The 20,508-nt window shown below is 41.6% G+C and overlaps 1 protein-coding gene across 16 annotated transcripts in view; it reads right to left on the bottom strand.

The window, feature by feature from the left end:
- WNK2 (WNK lysine deficient protein kinase 2) overlaps positions 1-20,508 on the bottom strand; it is a 177,610-nt gene that overhangs the window by 4,098 nt on the left and 153,004 nt on the right. For 9 of the 16 annotated variants that reach the window (XM_037905241.2, XM_037905245.2, XM_037905243.2 and 6 more), the window contains 3 exons: positions 20,192-20,236; positions 18,569-18,828; positions 4,518-6,695 (listed from right to left, as the gene is read on the bottom strand). The exons of 1 other annotated variant lie outside the window; for it this stretch is intronic. In XM_037905241.2, coding sequence (XP_037761169.1) covers positions 6,345-6,695; positions 18,569-18,828; positions 20,192-20,236 — 656 coding nt within the window. In that variant the 3' untranslated portion in view covers positions 4,518-6,344. Of the gene's footprint in view, positions 1-4,517; positions 6,696-17,705; positions 18,829-20,191; positions 20,237-20,508 lie in introns of those variants that run through there. 6 more of the 16 variants (XM_037905248.2, XM_043550423.1, XM_043550420.1 and 3 more) reach the window with 5 other exon arrangements.

The raw sequence follows: 20,508 nt of genomic DNA, 5'->3' as shown, positions 1-20,508 counted from the left end.
ACTGACACCAATCTCTTTGGGTTTATCAGGGCTAGCACGTCTTTCTCCTAACTTCAGTGAGGAGAGAATGAACAAGGATCAGGGTCTAGAACTTGATCTCCTGGAACAGAAGAGGAGTTATTTATCGGCCTCTGCACATGAAGCTGTTGACAGAACAAAGCCGATCAAAAAGTAGCCAATGAGATAATTGCTCACACCAGGCCTCATCTACACAGCCTCAAAAATTTCACATCTGAGCTCATCAGGAGTCAGACTCAAGAATCTAGGCTAGGAAGTCATTTTAGCTGCCTCAGACCCATTCAGGAGCAACACCACAGAAGCCCCAGAATGGCCATGGCCCTTGTAGCTCTCGAGAGCGCTGTACAACCCTGGCTTCATAATTGCAGGCCAGAGTCCAGGTTAAAAAAAAAAAGTATAAAAAAATCTAAGATTAGAAATAAAAGACTCAATAAATAATAAAGAACATACTAGAACCAAACACTCCCAGCACCATTTGGTCAGCCTTGTTTGTCCCTTTGTCAGCTCCCCAATCACACAACCAGATATGCATCCCCTATTGACAATGAAAACATTTGTGTGTACACACAACTGCCTCCTATGCAGAGAGACTTACTACACAATTCATCACACACAAACTACTCCAGCACCCAGCATCTTCTACCAATGGTGCTGTAAGTCTAGGGTTGAAAAGGGAAGAAGGATGCAGGAAACATTACAAGTTATTATTTAGGTCTCAGCCGTGAACTATTTAGTTTGTGACCCCTACCTCATGGCCAATCGCTTCAATAAGAAATACCCAACTGACCTCAGCGGGAGGGCAATGATTTAGGAACTCTGCAGGTTTTTGCCATATATATTAGTGTACAAATGGCACCTGAACCCTGCTGGACTAGACTTGGAACCTCTGCTTATTTTGAGAAAGAAAAATCACATTGGACTCAAAGCTTTGAAAAACTGGGAAATCCGATTAGAACTTTTCATGGATTTGCAAAGATGCTGGAAGGATGGTCACTATTCTATTCAAACACCACCTATGTACACACACTATTCGGGAGTTTCAGTCCGAGTCTGTGGGGTTGGTTTTGTAGGTTCAATACATCCCATTGTTTTCTCCAGTGAGAATACTGCACAGGAAAATCTTTACCTTGCCGACATCAGGAAATTTACGTCTCCAGCAATTCCACAAAACTGACCCCACGGGTCTCATGCTTGGCACCCAGAAAATGAGGAACACAGTTACCACCTATGAAGTTTGATTTAAGTGACCTGCCCAGCATCACATAGGATCTTAGTGGCAGAGGCAGAATCTAGTTATCTGAAAGACCATCCATTCTCTTCCTGCAATCCCCTGCCTCGTTCACTACACTACTAACAACCTCTAACCTCACTCGTTTTCCTGTTTTCTCTTTCATTGTCCCCAGTACTCAGCTGTGGCCTGGGCTTAGTGGTTCCTCCCCCTTCGTTGAGGGGTAGACCTTTAGTCTTGGGCAGGCCTAGCCCCGCCTGTCCCAGTCCTGCAAATAGTACACAACTAGCTTTTGCTACCGATGAAGCAGGGATCCTACAGACGACAGCCTGATTCACTACACAAACCTGGCTCATTCTTAGAGCTGGTCCATCAAGTGCCCTAAATGAGACAGGTGTCTTGTGGACCAAAATAGGATGTGACCCTGTAATGAAAGCCTGTCATAATGAAAACACACAAGGGAACTGAGTTAAAGTTGCACAGCCAACTTAATTATGGCATTTGCTAACTGCTGAGTGCTTGACTTTGCTACTTTTACGCTTTTAACTTTTTAAACATGTTATCTCCTAAGCTTCTAAAAGCTTAAACATTGAAAAAATCCTTCTATCACAGGGATCCATGCTGGCCCTTCACATGGGACCTCAGCAGGGTTGGGTTCTTTAGTTCCATGGCACATTCTCTACCATAGGAACTAACAGAGTAACTGGTCGCAGTAGAAGGCTATTATCTTCTATGTTTTCCTGGCATGACAGGGGGATAAGGGACACACTATGCCAGTGAGGTTCAAGGATACTTGCTAGACAGCAGAGGAATGGTGATCATAGGGATAATGGGTTCCCTCCCAGGGTCTGTAAGGGAGTGGTCTCTTAGTGGGCAAAGATACTTCTGCTTCTAACCCCACCTTTCCAGTTCATGACCCAGTCACCTGCCCTACTCGTATCTCCTCCAGCTGCTACCCCAGGTCTCCCAATGGTTCCTGCTTCCCTCACTCGTATACTCCCCCATCCCTGCCTCCCCCTTCCCCAGTATCTTCTGTCCTCTCTGCTCCTGCCCTGCACTCCCAGCTCCTATCCCCTCTCCCTTGCTTCTCACCCCTTTGCATTTGGGTCATTTGGCTTCCTCCTCCTCCTCGCTGCCTGGGCACTGGCAGCAGGAGCACGGAGAGCATGGAAGAATGTCTCCCTGCTCTTAGTCATGGTGCCTGGCACCCCCATTGCAGGAAAAGCCTGCTCAGCCCCTGCAGCCCTGGATGGAGCATGCTCAGTCACTCTGTGGGGATGATAGATGCAGAGTCTGGTCTTGAAGGAGGAGCTGTGCAAGGATGGAGCATGCTCAATGCAGATGCAATCTTCCAAGAATTTAGTTGCCAAACTCCAACAAAGCTCTATGGTGCATGTGCAAGCAGATTTTTCAGACATTTATAATTTGGCCAGATTTGGGAATATTTTCATGGGAATGACAAATGGCACATTCCTGACACCAAGGGCAAGCACCCTGCAAAATGTAGGGTCTCTGCTCCAAATGATAGAGACACTAGAGTTTCTCAACAGAAGTGTTGAAAGATTCCCCACCCCACCACCCTCCTCCTCTGGAATGGCTGAGCTGCTTTATCCGAAACTTTTTAAAAAAGTTCAGTCGTAGGCACACACCCAGTATGGAAAATTTCAGCCTGATCAGTTTAAGTTTGGCAAAATTATAAGCAACTGAAACCAGGGGTTTATAATGGAAAATGTCAGATAACCTTAACTATAGGCGGCACAGGTAATGACACTCATACTCAGTTTCCTTTTCAAAGACCTAATATAAACACATGCAGCTAGCTAGAAACATTTGAGATAATACAGACATATTCTCTTGATTTCCCCCACTACACTGAACTGGTGGGAGAGCATTAAGCTAACAGAGACAAAGAACGATTTTTGAGCAGCTACAAGTTGCATGTATAGAGAGCATATCCAATGGTTGGTACCCACAGAGGAGTCTTTTGAAGTCCTTATAGCCTCTAAAAGCTGGGCACATGCCAGATTTGGATCCCCTTGTTGACAATGAATAGTACCTGGCTTGACGAGCATTATCGTTTATTTCATTGGAATGACTCAGAGCAAGAGAATACTCGACATGAGGAAAGACAGCAGAATTTAGCCCAAAGTTAGTAGCATGAAGGATCTCAACCATGGTGACTTATCTGGAGATCAAAATAAAGGATATTTTAATGAAACTGTCAACTTCTATCTCCACTACTCTGCATCCCTCTCACTAGTCAAGAACGGTCGCTCAGAAATGTACATCACAAATGACTTTCAGAGCACCATTGTAAAGAGTACGTTCAGGAAACAATACTGCTGTGTATGCCTCACACTCAAAATTCACTTCTTTTTTCAAAATTCAACACTATTTATAAGCACAGTATTACTGACGCTTCTTGGACACACAATAGATGACTGTATACATATATTAATGCAGCAACTACTCACTCTCTCTTGTGGGTTGTGGGTCTGGAAAGAAGAGACTGGGGGTAGCCAGAGAACTCCAATCCATATTTTAAAACTAAGAAAAATTGAACTCAGGAGAGTCTCGGACCTAATGTCTGCCCAGCTCATGTACACAGGGCAGCTGAAAAATTGAAATAGATTCACCAAACATCTGGTCTACAGTTACTCTCCTCCTCTCATCTCTGCAATGCAGTCTGTCTGAGTGAGAGAGTCTTGCAAGAGTGTTCATGGTGCACACAGTTAATACTTCAGGGCTGATTTTCATCGGTATATTGTCACATTTACATGATCACAGGTTGAGTTACAAGGGGAGCCTTGGTATTTCATCAGGGGAGATTCACTCAAATTCAAGTGTCTCTTCCCACCATCTGCCTAGCTCTGGTAGCCTAATGGCCCTCTGCAGTGCTGCAGTTCACTTAAGACAACCAATTGGAACATCCAGTTGGGTTTACTTCCCGGTCTATGTACAACGTAGCACCAGAAAAACTGAGGCAAGAAATGGCAAACAACATGACTGAAGAGGTGTGTGCTGTGCAGACTCTTTCAGCACAGTCTCACTTCCACTGTTACATACCCTGGAACAGTGGCAGTTACAGGCAGCAGCCAAGACCTGGGAAAGGCAGCATTTGCACCTTAAAAGCAAGGAAAGGAACTGATGGCCTGGGTAGGGAGGTGGAGGACAGCTGTCTAGTGCAGTTAGAGAACAATCTGTTTCAAAGTTTTAGGAAAACACTAAGTTTGTCACACAGTTTTCAAGCACAAAATGTTTATTTTTCTTCTTTTTAATATATACAATCTCTTGGGGATTTTAGTGCCACTGACTTTGTCAGTATACAAGGGGTGGACTATACATCAGGCAATAGCAACAAACTGTAAGATCCAGTGCAAGCTGAAGGAGAAATGATGTGAGAACATATTTTCCATGTTTGCTCAGGAAGCATACAGACATGAATCTAAAGAAATTAATTAATTAAAGATACATGTTACAGAGAACAGAAATCTCTTACTACAGTAGACTCTGCATCATGGTCTACAAAATTCAATTCTAACTGAATCGATGGAATAATATATTTAAAGGGTACAAACAAAATAATGTAGACAGTTATAATGCTCGAAGTACAACAGAACTATACAATTCACAGCTTGGCAGCACAAGACATCCCCACCCTTCAGCAGGTAATATAAAATGTCATTGCAGTAAAGAAATCTAGAGTAGTGTGCCTTCAAATCTGACCATGTAATGTTTTGTTACCAGTGCCCATAATGATTTCCCTTAGTGTGTTCTATTAAAATGAAACTTAGCATCAGTACATCAGTTTTAGTGGTTACCTTGTGCCTTTTGATTGAGAGGTGAAGATGCAGATTCTATGCACAGTAAAATGGACAAAAAGCATCTGTCAAACAGAAGAGAGGTGTCTTTGCTACCTACAATGCAAACTTAATTAAAATTGAAAAAAAAAATTCAAACAAACCGTGTTCAAAACACCAAAACCAAAGGATTCACTGTTCACATAAGAAAAAAGAAAAATAAGAGCTTCACATTTAATTCCATTTCAGTGCAAGTACTGTTAGCACTTCAGTGACAAAAAATATTGTTCTTAACCAACACTGCTGACAGAATTGAAGGGAGAGTACACGCAAGTACTATACTTACATACTTCTTATAGCAATCTGGAGATGGGTTGTCCTATAATCAACATTTCAGTTAGACTGTTCATCGATGAAACATGCACGATTTGTAATTTAACTGAATTAAACAAGCCCGTTGGGGGAAATAAAATGTAATCAATTTGCTGCTGAACTAAAAGAAAGCAGCATTTGCCTGCCTGCTCCCTGTAACAAAAGTAAGTTGTCATCTGAAACAAATATACCAACAACTGCATAACAGAAGGAAATGCACTGCCCAAAGCGATTCCCTATACTTATGTACAACGTTCTTTCATCGTTCTTGTAAATGCTTCTATTTTAAAATGCATATATTTCACTACTCATTGTACAAATGCACATGGATTTAGATCAGTGTCTCAGTCAAACCAATCTCACCTTGCAAACTTCTGAAAAGCCTTAAAACATTTAAATTCAACCCACTAATTAAAATAAAAGCATTTACAGTAGAAAATGGAACTAATCAAGAGCTTCAATTGTAAACCTTCAGTATTTTCGCAAATAAAAAAAATAAAAATTTAAACTCACAAGCAGATTGTAAATAAAATACACCTTTCAAATATTTTTACATCTCTTTCCAGCTGGGACTGAAAAGCTTAAATTCAAGGCACTGTACTCCTGCAAGGGTTAATACAATTTTGTAACCTTCAATTCAAGTATATTAACTTTAAGGATTGCAAGTGTAGAACACGGGAACACAAGAGAATAAAGTGTCTTTAGCAATGACATTTAAGCAGATATTGCCATAACAAACAAACTCTCTTTCGTGAAAACATTTCACAGTGATTGCTTGATGCACTGTATGGCTGTGTGTGCTTTTAGGCCTGAACTGGGTGCCAGCAGTAGAACCATACCTCTCCAAACACATATGGCATCTATAGGCTCAAAACACTCAGCATTCCAATTTTGAAATCATCATCATCTATCAAAAGGCAAGACAGCTATGTTATTTTCATGTTAGGGCCAGGTGGATTGACAGCGGGCTGCTGCAGTGACACTGGAAACATCTGCAAGCCAGTTTTGCCAAGAGCTGCAAACTGTGCAATACTCTGAGCTCCTACAATCCCAGGTTGTGCTGTTGGGCCCGACCACTGTACTCCATAAACTGGCGTAGGGAAAACTCCTCCATATTGACAAAGAGGCATCACATAAGGTGTTACTGTGCCAGAGAGGGTAGCACCTGGCATAGGCACTGGCATGGCGGGCGAAACTCCAGGAGCTAATGCGGCTGACATAGGATAAGACACTGGAACAGTGCACTTTTTCCCCACTCCTGTTCTTACTGAATTAACCTATAGAAAGACAAATAAAAAAGCAAAGCTATTAAGCTGATCTTCTCCTCACTGACCAATGAAGCGTTTTATTTTCTGAACTATAAAAGCCGTGGAGAATTGGTCATTTTCAGCTCAGCGGTGGCAAGTGATTCAGCTCTTATGTTAGTCTCATTCCCTCGAGTAGCAAAGGCTTTGAATGACAGGGTGCATACCACCACACTCCACTGACCCTTTCTATCGGAAACCCCCTCTGTGCGAGACAAAAATGGGAAAGGAATGCAGAGAATAACTTTGCACCAAGTTCCTTGGTCTCTCCACTATTAGACTCTTCCAGAAGCCTCTGAAATAATAAACTTTGCTCTCTCTCAGCCCATGCAAGAATCAAGTGGGTTCTAGTCACCCTCCAACTCTAGGGACAGGGTCAGTTTGGGAAATTAAAAATAAATTTTGATGTGGGAAAAAACGCAGATGTCTGTATACATAATAGCTGTGTCAACTATCTAACCTAAAAGGGGCAGGCAGGCCAGGGTATGCCACTAAACCAGGGGGAGAACTCAACACAGAAAGCCACAAAAGCAATTTTTTGTAAAAGGTGATCTGTAAGATCCCCCAACTCCAGCTGGCACTTATGCCTGCCCGAGAAAAACAAAACCGCAGCCTAATCTCATGTTAAACTTCCTCAGTTTTTTAAAATCCCAGCACAATTTTTCAAAGGAGGGGGGTTTAGCCCTCAGTAGTTCACCCTCATTGCTCACTGAAACAACGGTATTTGGAGTTTGCATGGTGGGGTGACAGAAAGGGCTTTCTTTTCTCGGAATTATAAGGTTAACAATAGAGCAAATACCACAGTAACGATTATGGTGCAAGACAATCTGGTCTCCCTGTGGACTGAGTTAGTTTTTAATTTCATACAACTTCCTGCAGTGTTTGCACCAAATCAGCACCTATTCCTGAAACAGAGATACTGGTGTTTCTTTTAATTTGGAAATCTCAATATGGAACAGGTCAAATGGCAAAGATTGGCTCAAGTGGGGAATTTTTAAGGACAAAAAGCAAGTATGAATAAGACATAAGGGTGTGTGTGTCATGGTGGGTTAGTTTTTTATATTTTATTTTAAAAGTATCAGTAATGTCACCAAGTGACTTTTTGCTTTTGGGGTTGCAACATCTAGTTGCAAAACAAAACTCTGATTTGTAACCAGTGCAGAAATAGTTAATGGCTTTTTTTTTTTTTGCTTAATTTTATGTCAAGTGAAATTTGAGTCTGTGTGTTATCAATATATTAAAATATACATGACACCTGAATGGTAGGTTTTAAAATCAGTGATGCAGCAAAATCCCCCACTAAAAATAATGGCATGAACCAGGGTTCTTTTAACTTTTTTGATTCTTTTATATTGTTAATTTTGTCAAAACTATTGGTTTATTTTATAGCAGTCAGAATATAGCCAATTGAAAAGCAACAACATGAACTGAGGACATATCTAGACGACAGGATGGTTTAAAAAAAATGTTATTTAAGCCCATATTTTGAGAAAATGGTGTTTTCAAGCAAACTAAACTGTTCTAAGTAACTGACAAAAGATTTACTTTGCACATGCTTCACTCCAATTTACAACTGATTATACTTCCCCAACAAGCAATAGACTATAACACATTACTGGAAGTCACTAAATGGCACTAATGCAGATGGTTTCGCTACCTCTGTTTACCTGAATGTGTAAGAATCAGAACTTGGAGAAATGCTTATTGTCAGCTGTGTGATACAGCTCTTTTTAGATGCTGAGAAGTATGGTTCTACCTTGGTGTGTGTATGTTTCTTGCTCTCTCTCAACTACATCACTCTTGGGCACAGCTGCTTCTTATAGATTATACCCATAGAGGTGGACATAATATTATCCAGCTCTCAAAAAAATAAACCCCACACACGCAGGCTGTATCTTGTAAAGTTGTGATTCATGTTAATGTTTCGAGGACTTCTCTACTGCTTAGTGCATCCTGCCAGAAAACGTTCAAATGAACACTTTATTAATTATGACTGCACTCCAGCTATTGCCTCTTTCTCCATGTATAGGAGGTTGACTGTCAAACTATTTTTCAGCAACCTTTTTGTGATTCTCCAGCTGTACCTTGAAAGACATCATCTTCATCAATAATCCTCAGATGTTTTCAGCAGATCATTAGCACTCTTGCCTCTCTCAGCATCTTCTGAGTGTGATGTCACAACCAGCACCCCTGCCAAGGTGTTCAGAACCGTGCCGTGGAGTGGAGCATGTGACTCTAGTTTCAGTGAAGCCATGGACTGTCATTCTCTGTGCTCACTTAGTGCATGAAGTTCAAGGCAAAACCTGGCCAAATCTGAAATCCTTGTCCAAATACTGACCCCAACAGCTTGAATAGTTGTGTCGTGAGGAAAGAGAGAGCTGTATTCAAGGTCGGCTGGGTATTTCATTAAGTCTGTCTGAGGACAAGGCAGGTATTCCAACTGATGCACACGTGAGGAATTTTGCCAGGCTCAAGACATAGCAAGGCACTGTTGGGGCTTTATCAGGTAAGCCACCCAGTGAACTGTAAACAGACACCAGCCGTTCCAAATAAGAGTTGGAGGACCCCATAACTTATCGTTCCAGTGTCAATTTCAGAGCTGGATTCGCAGCTGAGGTTGAATTATGTCACTATTTTCTCCCTCACCTCCTGAGATGGTCAACTCCATGCTGACAGAATGAGCCATTTTCAAATCACTAGATACTTGCTGGACCAGATGTCCTATTCTGTTGGTTAATGTATTGTCAGCAAAGCTGGCTACATCCATTAGCACCAGTTACTCATTTGGAAGGAAGTTCTAAAGCAGGCTCGTTTTTACCGTATCCTGATGACTCCTGGATACACGTTGTTCATCAATGATCAGTGTGAGATGCTAAAACAGAAGGCACTGTGTAACTATAGGGAGTCTTTTTAATTGCAATAACATTTCCTGATACCAGCATCTGCAACACACTTTGAAATACTTCTGGTTGGCGTGGATCATATATTTTATACTAAAGTTGTCTTGGGAGGTGTAGGAATATCAGATGCTGGTGTCCTGGTGCAAATGGCACAAACACCAGAACCTTGTGTTTCATTCATTCGGTTAAGAAGTGTGAGAGTGTGTGTGTGAGAACCATAAGAGATTTGCAGAATATTTTGGAGTTGTGTCTCCTAGCTCATTGACAATGTTTCCGAAAAAGCTAGGTTCTCTGGGATGAGAAAGAAGAAGTAGAGCTGTGTCTTTACTTTCTAGCTGATTCTTATACACTAACCATGACAAGTGGCACAGAATCACATGGCTAATCCTATTCTGAATGGATTTTACATAATTCACAGTGTTTCCCTATTGGTTTCATTTTATGTTTCTTTCTGCTTTTTGTTCTCGACATTTTGTTTATTAAGCTAGCCTGGGCTTAACCATGCTAGATAAACAAACACATAGTTCTCACAATGAATGGCTCCACCAAATGCATTGAAAAATTGCATCTAAAGTCACATGTGATACAAATAACTTCCCTGGCAAAGAAAGAAGTGAATTATGCTAAACCAAATTAAGGCCACTTCAATTCCGAACGAGAATGTCCACACAGGGGTTTAATGCAGTTTAACTAATTCACTTTGAATTCACACCTTTAGTTGGCTTAGATTAATTTTTGAGTGGCCCATGCAGACAAGCCCTTAATGAAGTTTTTAGACATGCTAAAAAGCATTTTATAAATAAAACATTATTGAGAGGGAAGGAGGTGAGCAAGTCATTTTTCTTTTTCTTCCTCCCTTGATAATCCTTCCCCATCACATACACTGTACTTATCTTACTTTAACCACATTCATAACTATGCAAACAATGCATAATTATATATTAGGAAACAGTCAACACAGATGACATGTCTATATGATATATAAAGCTACCTGACATGCAGTAGCTGAAGTGAACATAGGACAAACCTTAAGAAACCACATGGCTAATGCAACCAAGCTATAGAGAACAGAGTGAAAAAACAGATGCAGGCTTCCATCCAAAGTCCACCCATTCTGCTGGAACATGTCATGACCTGGTTCTCTCAAATGGAGTAATGGAAGTTCCTCCTCTCTCCACCTTCCCCACCACTCAACTACAATCCACTCAAAATGCTACAGCTAAACAGATCTTCCTTCCCTGGTGTGTCGACTCTGCCAGCATTCCTCTGCTCTAATCTCTTCAATCCCTTCCTGTCTAGCTACAGCTCAAGGCTATGTACAGCTCCGCTCCTGCCACATCTCAGCCTTTCCTTCCACATACCCCCCACTTTGCGTACTACGCCTTCTAAACTCTCCTGACCTTAATAAACCTCTGGTCTCTCCAGTGGTGTGGGAACTATGGGTGCTACCACACTCCCTGGCTTGAAGTAGTAATACAAACAAAAAATACATGGTTTCCATCATCAGTACCCCCTGTCCCAGAACCCCTAAGTCTCTCCCGTGGCTTTTTCACACTCCCCCTTACATCTGGAAGAACAATCACACTCCTGAGCACCAGATCCTTCCTTAGAATACTACTCTTCTGGCTAGCCTTTTACTGTCATCCTCCTCCTTCTCCACTGCTATCCTCTCCTGTGCCCGGTATACTCCTAAACAGTAATTTACCAAATACGTCAACACACAAAACAACAGTAAAACAAACAAAATGGAGACATGTGGCGGTAAGTAGAAAACAGTTGTCTTTTTTCTGCTCCACCTCTTTTGCCTGTCTTTTCTTGCCAAGCTAGGTCTAATGTGCCAGTCACACCTAGTGTGTGATAAATTGGTGTATATATCCTATTTTCTAGAGATTAGGTCTGGTCAGTTCTCACAGTGCAGCACAAGAAGATTTTTACTTCAACCAAACTTGGTGGGGCGAGTATGATCGTGGTCATATCTACAATACTACTAACAGTAATAATCTAGGATCACCACCACCAAACAGAATATGGCTAGTGCTGGTGGCTAAGAGAAGTAGAACTGGGATGTCACTTCACGCACAGACTCCTCTTTCCTCCCGTCATCGGACAAGAGGTCAAAATACCAAGGGGTATGAAACAATTGAGAACTGGCATCAGATGGTCCTGTCAATGCCCACTTACTTGGCATCTAGACAAGCGAGATGTATGGAAAGCCAGTCTGACAGACGGGGGAAGATAGTGAGTCGTGGATTCTGTTCAAGCACAAAATTTCATCATAGTTCCATTGTTCTTCCAAGCCAACCAATATGGAACACAGCAGAACAAGTGCTGACAATCTCCCTTCCTTGTCCTTGCCCCTACGCCTACTTCAGAATTCTTGCTTCCTAGACAGTCAACTAGCTAAAATAAAGCTCACACAGATGTATGAAGTTTTGGTAACGGACAGGCTTTAAGACATCACATGCCGGTGACAGAAAAGAGGATGCGCCTTTTATAGAGCAATCACATCACCGACTCAAACACTTTTTTCTGCTCACAGCTTTCCTTTATGGTTGTTTCTTTTATAAGCATTTAGAGATCATGTAGTAGCAGGAAGGAAAGCCCCTAGTTAGTGAATTCCTTGGTCCCCTGTCATCTTCAGGTGATATGTTTATCCAAAGAACATTCAATGCACTTTATACATAAGGCAGTTTTTATATTACTTGCCGCATTCCTGTGTTTTTGTGGTGCCCACAACTACCTACAAGAGTTGGTTATTTCAGTCCTTGTCCAGCATGGATTAGCAGTTGTGAAAATTTTATTAGGTGGCTTGACATCAATACCTACAAATTATCTCCCTTTACATTTCTACATATACTGTTGGATGATCAGTTTTCATGCATATTTCCTGTCTGAAAGGGAATAAGTCACATGAAAGCTCAGATGAAGACATTCGACCGGTGTTTGAGTGTTCCATAACACTACTGAAAATTGGAAGGTATTTTTTTAAAAAAGGTAAAGGGTAGTGACTATATTTCATACTCAGAGTGCCAGGCAACATGGTGTGGTTCACTGTAGGAATTCTCATTTCAATAGGAACAAAACAGAAAGCTGTTCCTTTTTTCCCCTTGGAAGGGAAAGTTAAAGTCCTCCTTTGTGAGCCCAGTCTCATGTATTGCCTACTATGCTTCCAACTATGGAGAGGGGGAAATTAAGAATGAGAAAAACACTATACGTCTGTATGCAATTGGTCAAGCACATCCACCAACATTTCAAAGAGCTGTTAGTTGACTTCCCCTTAAAAGAGCAGCTCTCACTTTAAAAAGTTACCTGTAATATCTTGTACTCACACAGCAAACAATTTGCCTATGGCAATAAAAGGACCTTAAGGGAAACAGAAATGTTCTTTCAGAAAAAATACACAAAGTTTGCTGACCGTGTTATAGGCTGAGGGAGAAGCAGATTGTATGTTCATACTGAGCTCTAGATTCATGTGTGCAACTCCTATTAATATTAATGGAGGTTCTGAGTAGAAAACAGGCACAATGAAGATGTACAGATTTGGATGGAAGGGACTTTCCAGCCCATCTAGTCTATCCTCTGCCAATGCAAGTTTGTCCCAATGTTACATCACGATTGCTTTGCCCAGTTAAAAAAAACAAAACAAAACCAAAACCCAAAAACCTAGACTGCCTCCGGTGGTAGATGCTGCCACAGATGTCTTTAGAACCTAAAAACGGCCCTACTGGGTCAGACCAATAGCCCATCTAGCCCAGTATCCTGTCTCTGACTGTGGCAAGTGCCAGATGCTTCAGAGGGAATGAACAGGCAATTATCAAGAGATCCACCCTGTTGTCCAGTCCCAGCATCAGGTGGTCAGAGGGTTAGGGACACCCCTGTAATGGGGCTGCACCTCTGACCATCTTGGCTAATGGCCAGTGATGGACCTGTCCTCCATAAACGTATCTAATTCTTTTTTCAACCCAGTTATATTTTTGGCCTTCACAACATCCCCTGCAACGAGTTCCATAGGTTGACTGTGCGTTGTGTGAAGTACTTCCTTTTGCTTGTTTTAAACCTGCTGCCTATTAAGTTCATTGTGTGACCCCTGGATCTTGTGCTATGTGAAGGAGAAAACACCACTTCCTTATTCATTTTGTCCACACTATTCATGATTTTATAGACCTCTATCCTATCCTCCCCTTAGTCATCTCTTTTCCAAGCAGAACAGTCCCAGTTTTTTTAATCTCTCCTCATATGGAAGTTGTTTCATATCCTTAATCATTTTTGTTGTCCTTCTGTTTACTTTTTCGGTTTCTAATATATCTTTTTTGAGATGAGATGGCCAGAACTGCACGCAGTATCCAAGGTGTGGGCGTACCATGGTTTTATATTGTAGCATTATGATATTTTCTCTTATCTGTTTCCTATTGTTTCCTAACATTCTGTTAGTGTTTTGGACTGCCGCTGCACATTAAACAGATGTTTTCAGAGAACTATCCACAATGACTCCAAGATCTCTTTCTTGAGTGGTAACAGCTAATTTAAACCTCATCATTTTTATGTATAGTTGGGATCGATGTTTTCCAATGTGCATTACTTTGCATTTATCAACATTGAATTTCATCTGCCATTTTGTTGCCCAATCACCCAGTTTTGAGAGATCCTTTTGTAGCTCTTCAGTCTAATATCTTGAGTAATTTTGTATCATCTGCAAACTTTGCCACCTCACTGTTTACATCTTTTTCAAGATCATTTATGAATATTTTGAACAGTGCTGGTCCCAGTACAGATCCTTGGGGGGGCCGCTATATACCTCTCTTCAATGTGAAAACTGACCATTTACTCCTCCTCTTTGTTTCCTACTTTTAAACAGTTATGGATCTATTAGAGGACCTTCCCCCTTATTCTAGGACTGCTTAGTTTACTTAATAGTCTTTGTTGAGGAGCCTTGTCAAAGGCTTTCGGAAAGTCCAGGTACACTATATCCACTGTATCACCCTTGTCCATGTGTTTGTTGACCCCCTCAGAGAATTTAAATAGATTGGTAAGACAAGATTTCCCTTTACAAATGCTGTTTTGACTCTTCCAACTAATCGTATTCATCTGTGTCTCTTATAATTCTGTTCTTCACTATAGTTTCAACCAATTTGCCTGGTAATGAAGTTATGCTTACTGGCCTGTAATTGCCAGAATCCCCTCAGGAACCTTTTTAAAAAAATTGGCGTCACATTAGCTATCCTCCAGTCATCTGGTACTGAGGCTGATTTAAGTGATAGGTTACATACCACAGCTAGTAGTTCTGCAATTTCATATTTGAGTTCTTTAGAACTCTTGGGTGAATACCAGCTGGTCCTGGTGACTTATTACTGTTTAATTTATCAATTTATTCCCAAACCTCCTCTACAGACACTTCAATCTGGGACCATTCCTCAGATCTGTCACCTAAAAAGAATGGCTCAGGTGTGGGAATCTCACTGATGTCCTCTGCATTGAAGACTGATGCACAGAATTCATCTACCTTCTCCGCAATGGCCAGGTCTTCCTTGAGTGCTCCTTTAGTACCTCGATCGTCCAGTGGCCCCACTGATTTTTGGCAGGGTTTCTGCTTCCGATGTACTTAATTTTTTTATGGTTAGTTTTGGAGTCTTTTGCTAGTTGCTCGTCAAATTCTTTTTTGGCCTGCCTAATTGCACTTTTACACTTGACTTACCAGAGTTTATGCTCCTTTCTATTCTCCTTTGTAGGATTTGACTTCCAATTTTTAAAAGATGTATTTTTGCTTCCAACAGCCTCTTTTACTCTGTTTAGCCATGCTGGCTTTTTTTTTTTTTTTGGGGGGGGGGTCCTCTTTTTTTTTTTTTTTTCTGTAAGAGATTTGATACGGAGTTATATATTTTAAAGCCAGAAGGGGCCACTGGATCGTCTAGTCAATCTCCTGTATACCACAGGCTAGGGAATTTCACCCATTTATCCATGCATTGAGCCAAATGACTTGTGTTTGACTAAAGCAAGAAAGACATTCAGTCTTGAATGGAGGACATCAAGAGATGGAGAATCCACATCCCTTCCCTTGGGAGTTTGTTCCAATGGTTAATAACCCTCCCTCTTCAAAACATGAGCCTTCTTCTGATAAGAATTTATCTGGATTGAACTCCCCGCCCGCAGTTCTTGTTATACTTCTCTGCTAGGTTAAAGATCCATTTAGCACTTTATATTTTCTCCCTGTGAAGGTACTTAGCCACTGTAATCAAGTCAACTCTCAATCTTCTGTTTGGCAAGCTAAACAGATTGAGTTTTTAAGTCTTTCCTATAAGACATTTTCTCCACCAGCCCTCATAATTTTTTGGCTCTTTTCTGCATTCTCTCCAATTTCCCAGCATCTTTTTAAAAATACTGACAGCAGGACTGGACACACTATTCCAGTACTGGACTCCCCAGTGCCATACACAGAAGTGTAATCAGCTTCCTGCTCCCACTTACTACCATGACATCAGTGGGCAATTTTTCCTGTTGTCCAGGTTAAGTGTTTCTCGGCTCAGCTTCATCCCGTTTCTTCTGGTTATTCCTCTTTGATCATCATAAACCATTCCTGTCTCCCTTAATTTCAAATCCATCCAAACATCTCTAGACTCACAGAAGATTTTAACGCCCAGGGCCACGTGTGCCATTGGAAATCTCCCCCTTAAATCACATCTGTCGCCCTGGTTTTGCCAGCGAGGGCTGCAGTTCCGAGTTGTGCCTCTAAGTGGCCTAGGCCAGAAGGGCAGAACTAAGGGCAAGTGGGGGTAAGGTGGCTGTGAACTACCTTTGCACCCGCAGGATTCAAGGCTGCTCTAGAGGCCAGTGTGGACTCCAATGTAAATCAGAACGATCAAAAGATGCTCTAGTTAATGACAGTGTCCCAGGGCTGCCTGTGGCCTGCTCTGCAGGTGCAACATCCACAAATCCCTGTTGTGCTGTGGGGACTTGCCACCTACCCTGGCCCTGCCTCCAGCTTGGGCCTGGCCAGGCTGAGCACATAGGGCTGCTCGCACTGGGGAAATCTCCCTGGTCAACAGCACTGGGGCTTTTACAGCTCCTGTAGATCGGTACAGTGGCATACGGGGCCCCGGGTGTTTGGATTTTAACCTTTCCTTGTAAGTCATTTCTTCTAAAAACTCCACCATCTCTGTTACTTCCTTGGACAATAGCCTTACTTTAGGATGGAATATATCCCCAAACACTCTGCAGACTATATGTGGAATATTTCCCTCCATCTCTCCCCCACCGATATTCTGCCACACCCCAGATGGAATATGGGAGCTCTTAAGCAGTGCACACATCACCGAACAGCTTAGGATAGGCAATAAAGACAACTGCTCAATGGCTATTATAAAGCGAGTTAGGCAAAACACACTATCATTACCCAAACTGGAACTTGGGCAGGACACCTGGACTAACAGCCCTAGCTTGTGCTGAAGTCTCAGCAAAGGCAGCTTTCCAACTGCAAAACCCCTGTCGTGGTGTAGAACGGGCAGAATGACAACTACCGGATCCCCCAAATCACTTCCTGAAGCACCTTTGGGGGATCCCCCATCCAAGAACTGACCAAGCAAAAGTACGGGTCGCTTGCAATAACTGACAGGATCTACAGACAGACATGGGTATTGTTGTGAAACAATGTGCTCATTTATTATGTATCTGGGCAGCAAAACTGCATCAGCATTTTGTAGAGAGGGGTTAGGACCCTCCCCCCTTCTTGTTAAGCTCTGGCCACTCAACAGAAAAATTATGTTTTAAACAGTTTCACTGTGCTGTACGTTTGTTTTCCCCATCAAATCTGCCCTCATGTTGCAGTGACACACATTTTCACTTTGTCCCAGGAAGGGAAGTCAGCAAACTCCTAAGCATGTGTTTGGACAGCACCTAGTTCAATGGGGGTGAATCTCCCACCACGACTGCAATGCACAGGTTTTTAAAAATAGGGTTTTTCTAGGGTTTATTTATTGTTTGTTCGCTTGGAGTTTTGTTTCTGTTAAAAAAAGTAACGTTTCTCCATCAACATTTAGTTCTTTCGATTGGAAAAGATCACTGTACAATTGCCACAGTGGTTTTTTCCTCCCTCATCTTTATTGCTATTTTATTTCTTCTAGACTCAATTTTCAGCCTCCCGAAAAATGAAACCAGGCAAAAAACAATTGGGCAGGGAGTCATTAAGTCCAGAAGAAGACACTGCAGGCCAGGAAGAACTGTGGGGCTTATTTGAGGTGTAACTGGGATTCATTGTTTGTCTCTCTCCTTCATTTTTGTGCCTGCAGGGATGTAGCATAAGCTCTTATTCTCAACACCGTCAGCTCAGCCATGAAGTCAAGCGTGTGCGCGTGCACAGAGATGCACACACATCTCAGGCTATTCAGCTGTGCCATTGAACAGAGGATTAGCGGGTAGGAGATGCTAGTGCTTCCACTCCTCACTGTATTCGGGGTCATCTGAGTGACGATTTAAAAGTGTCTGTAGTATGGCACTGCTCAGCCAGCAAGGGCAAGCTAACTACCCACTCGACACCCATCTCCTCCTCAAGACAGAGTATTCACAAAGTGTCTGGCAGAATGAGAGCCCGCAACATACTACCACCAAGCCACTAGTCCAGCAACCATTCTATATGAGGAAGATTAACATTAAAAAAGGAGAGGGATTTTAGCAAAAGTAAAACCTTGTTTAAGTCAAGCAATGTATGGATCACCAGCCAGTGTGTTGCTGTTTATCAACTATTAATTAGCAGTTCTTAATTTTAAAAATATATATTGGCCCATAGGTTACCAAAATTAACTCCAGAAGACCAAAAAACATAAGTTATTTTAGTACTTAGTGACGTGAAATGGACATTGCAGTATATTTTAAATTTATGTCCTCCTCCTCATATGAGCTCTGCAATGGCTGTCAGATACATGGCAAAATGTATGTTCTTCAAGGAGCGCCACTTACTCCACACGTCTCATTCTGTGCCTGCATGGGATTAGCCTTTGGCTCCATGTCTTGCCTTTTTTGGTTCTGCTTTAGTTGGTTTAAAGAAGGTTTTGACTGTGCCGCGCCAACAGTTTTGCTTGTCCACTGATCCACCAGTTTGTGAAGATCATCGGTGAATGTTCCTTTCTTGTTGTTACTGTTGTTCGCTTGCACCTGGACCTGCAGAGCTGGTGGTGGTAGAGGCTCAGGACACGTTACAAGACTGTTTGTAGACGATCCTAGAGAGTCACACACAAAGAAAAGGTCAGCTACGTCATCGTTAGCGCACCACTTTGCTGCTTGATTGATGTTGCTCCCGCACTATGATTCAAAAGTTTGTATTTTTTGTCCTTTAATGTCCTCATCCCTTTCTAACGAACATCTTTGCTTCAAAAAATGGTCCCTGTACCCACACTGATAGTTATGTTATTGTGCATCATCTATGCCACAGCAGTACCTTCCCCCAGATGAAGTTATTTAGTAGTGTTGATGTAACATCACTTATAAAAGTATCTCCACAGATCATTACCATTGGAATACAATTTGATGTAGCTACTATTAGCTTTTGTGAATCAGGATTTTACTAGAGCAAAATGAAATGCATAGATGATATGCACTTTTGTTAATATTTATGCAAGTTCATCCAAGAAAAATAAGCTTAGAAAGTAGAATGTAGGTTTCCAGGGTTAAGAGAGGACACTGTTGAGTTGGTGATGCCTCAAAGGCTACAGAAGCATTCACTCTCTCTTTCTCTCTCACACACAGTTATGGAAATATTTGTCCCATGTCTGTGCTGGAGCTCCACTTCCTGGCAATTTAGTACTATGCCAAAATTAGCACTGAACGGAAAGTGACAAAAGGTGCAGATTTCAATTTCCAGGGAAAACATTAAGTGAAACAGTTTTAACAAATGCACTTGGATATATTCAAAATATAATTTTAAGCAAAGACCATCTCTTCAAGCAAAAAGTTCAGTGAATTGGAGTGAAAGGATTTATTTATAAACATCAACACAGAGTCGTCTTTTTCTGCTAACATGAATTTTCCAGCCCATAAAGTGCATTGGGATTAACCTACTAATGTTCCTCTAGTCACATAAAATACCTGCACCCTCCTTTAAAGGATCATGCATTCATCCTCTGGTGCGGCTTCTATGTGACTCCTGCTCTCATTCTTTTGGGAAATGGACCAGTGAGAAGATATGTATTTTGAGGATAAAGCTCTTCAAATAGTGTTCCATATTTCATGCATCTCAACAGGAATGAGGTAGCGTCAAGCTATAGGGTCAGCCAGCAGCAAAATGGCAGTTTTATAAAAACTGTACATAGAAGATTAGACACAAGCACTTTACTCCGTTCTCTCTGACATATCTCACACAGAAAATACCCCACAATTATCTTGCAGCATGCACGTGTCCCAAAGCGTCACGAGACATGCACTGTGACTCAAGAGATACCTGCTCACAATTCATATGCAGCCTAATTTAATGTCAGCAAAGGTACAACAGCTGCTTTTAAGTAAACAAACTATATTTTAGTCAAAAATAAATAAAACATCCCATGCTATGAAAGAAATACTGAGAAACAAAAATGGGATAGTTACTACTACTGTGATCTTTGCCTAGACATAGTCGTTTCAGGGTGGACCCTATAAGGTAGAACAATACAAAGACACACAGAGTTAGGCAAGGCTAAACACAACAAGTCTGATGGACAAGCTTCTGTACTTTAGGCAATCAAAAAGTAGTCATTATGCAAGGAGGAGCAGACAGAAAGTCAGCAGTTCAGGTGAGTAAAGGAAATCTAAATAACTGGGCAGCCCAAACCTACATTAATGTGCAACCATACAAAAGCTTTAAAGGACATAACTGTGTGCCAAGAACAAGATTCACTAAACTTGAAGATTTTTTAAAAAAATCA

This window comes from Chelonia mydas, chromosome 7, assembly GCF_015237465.2.
Source record: "Chelonia mydas isolate rCheMyd1 chromosome 7, rCheMyd1.pri.v2, whole genome shotgun sequence".
Taxonomy (NCBI): domain Eukaryota; kingdom Metazoa; phylum Chordata; order Testudines; family Cheloniidae; genus Chelonia; species Chelonia mydas.
Note: the sequence above shows the minus strand (reverse complement) of the source record. Positions and strands in the feature narration are given on the sequence as shown.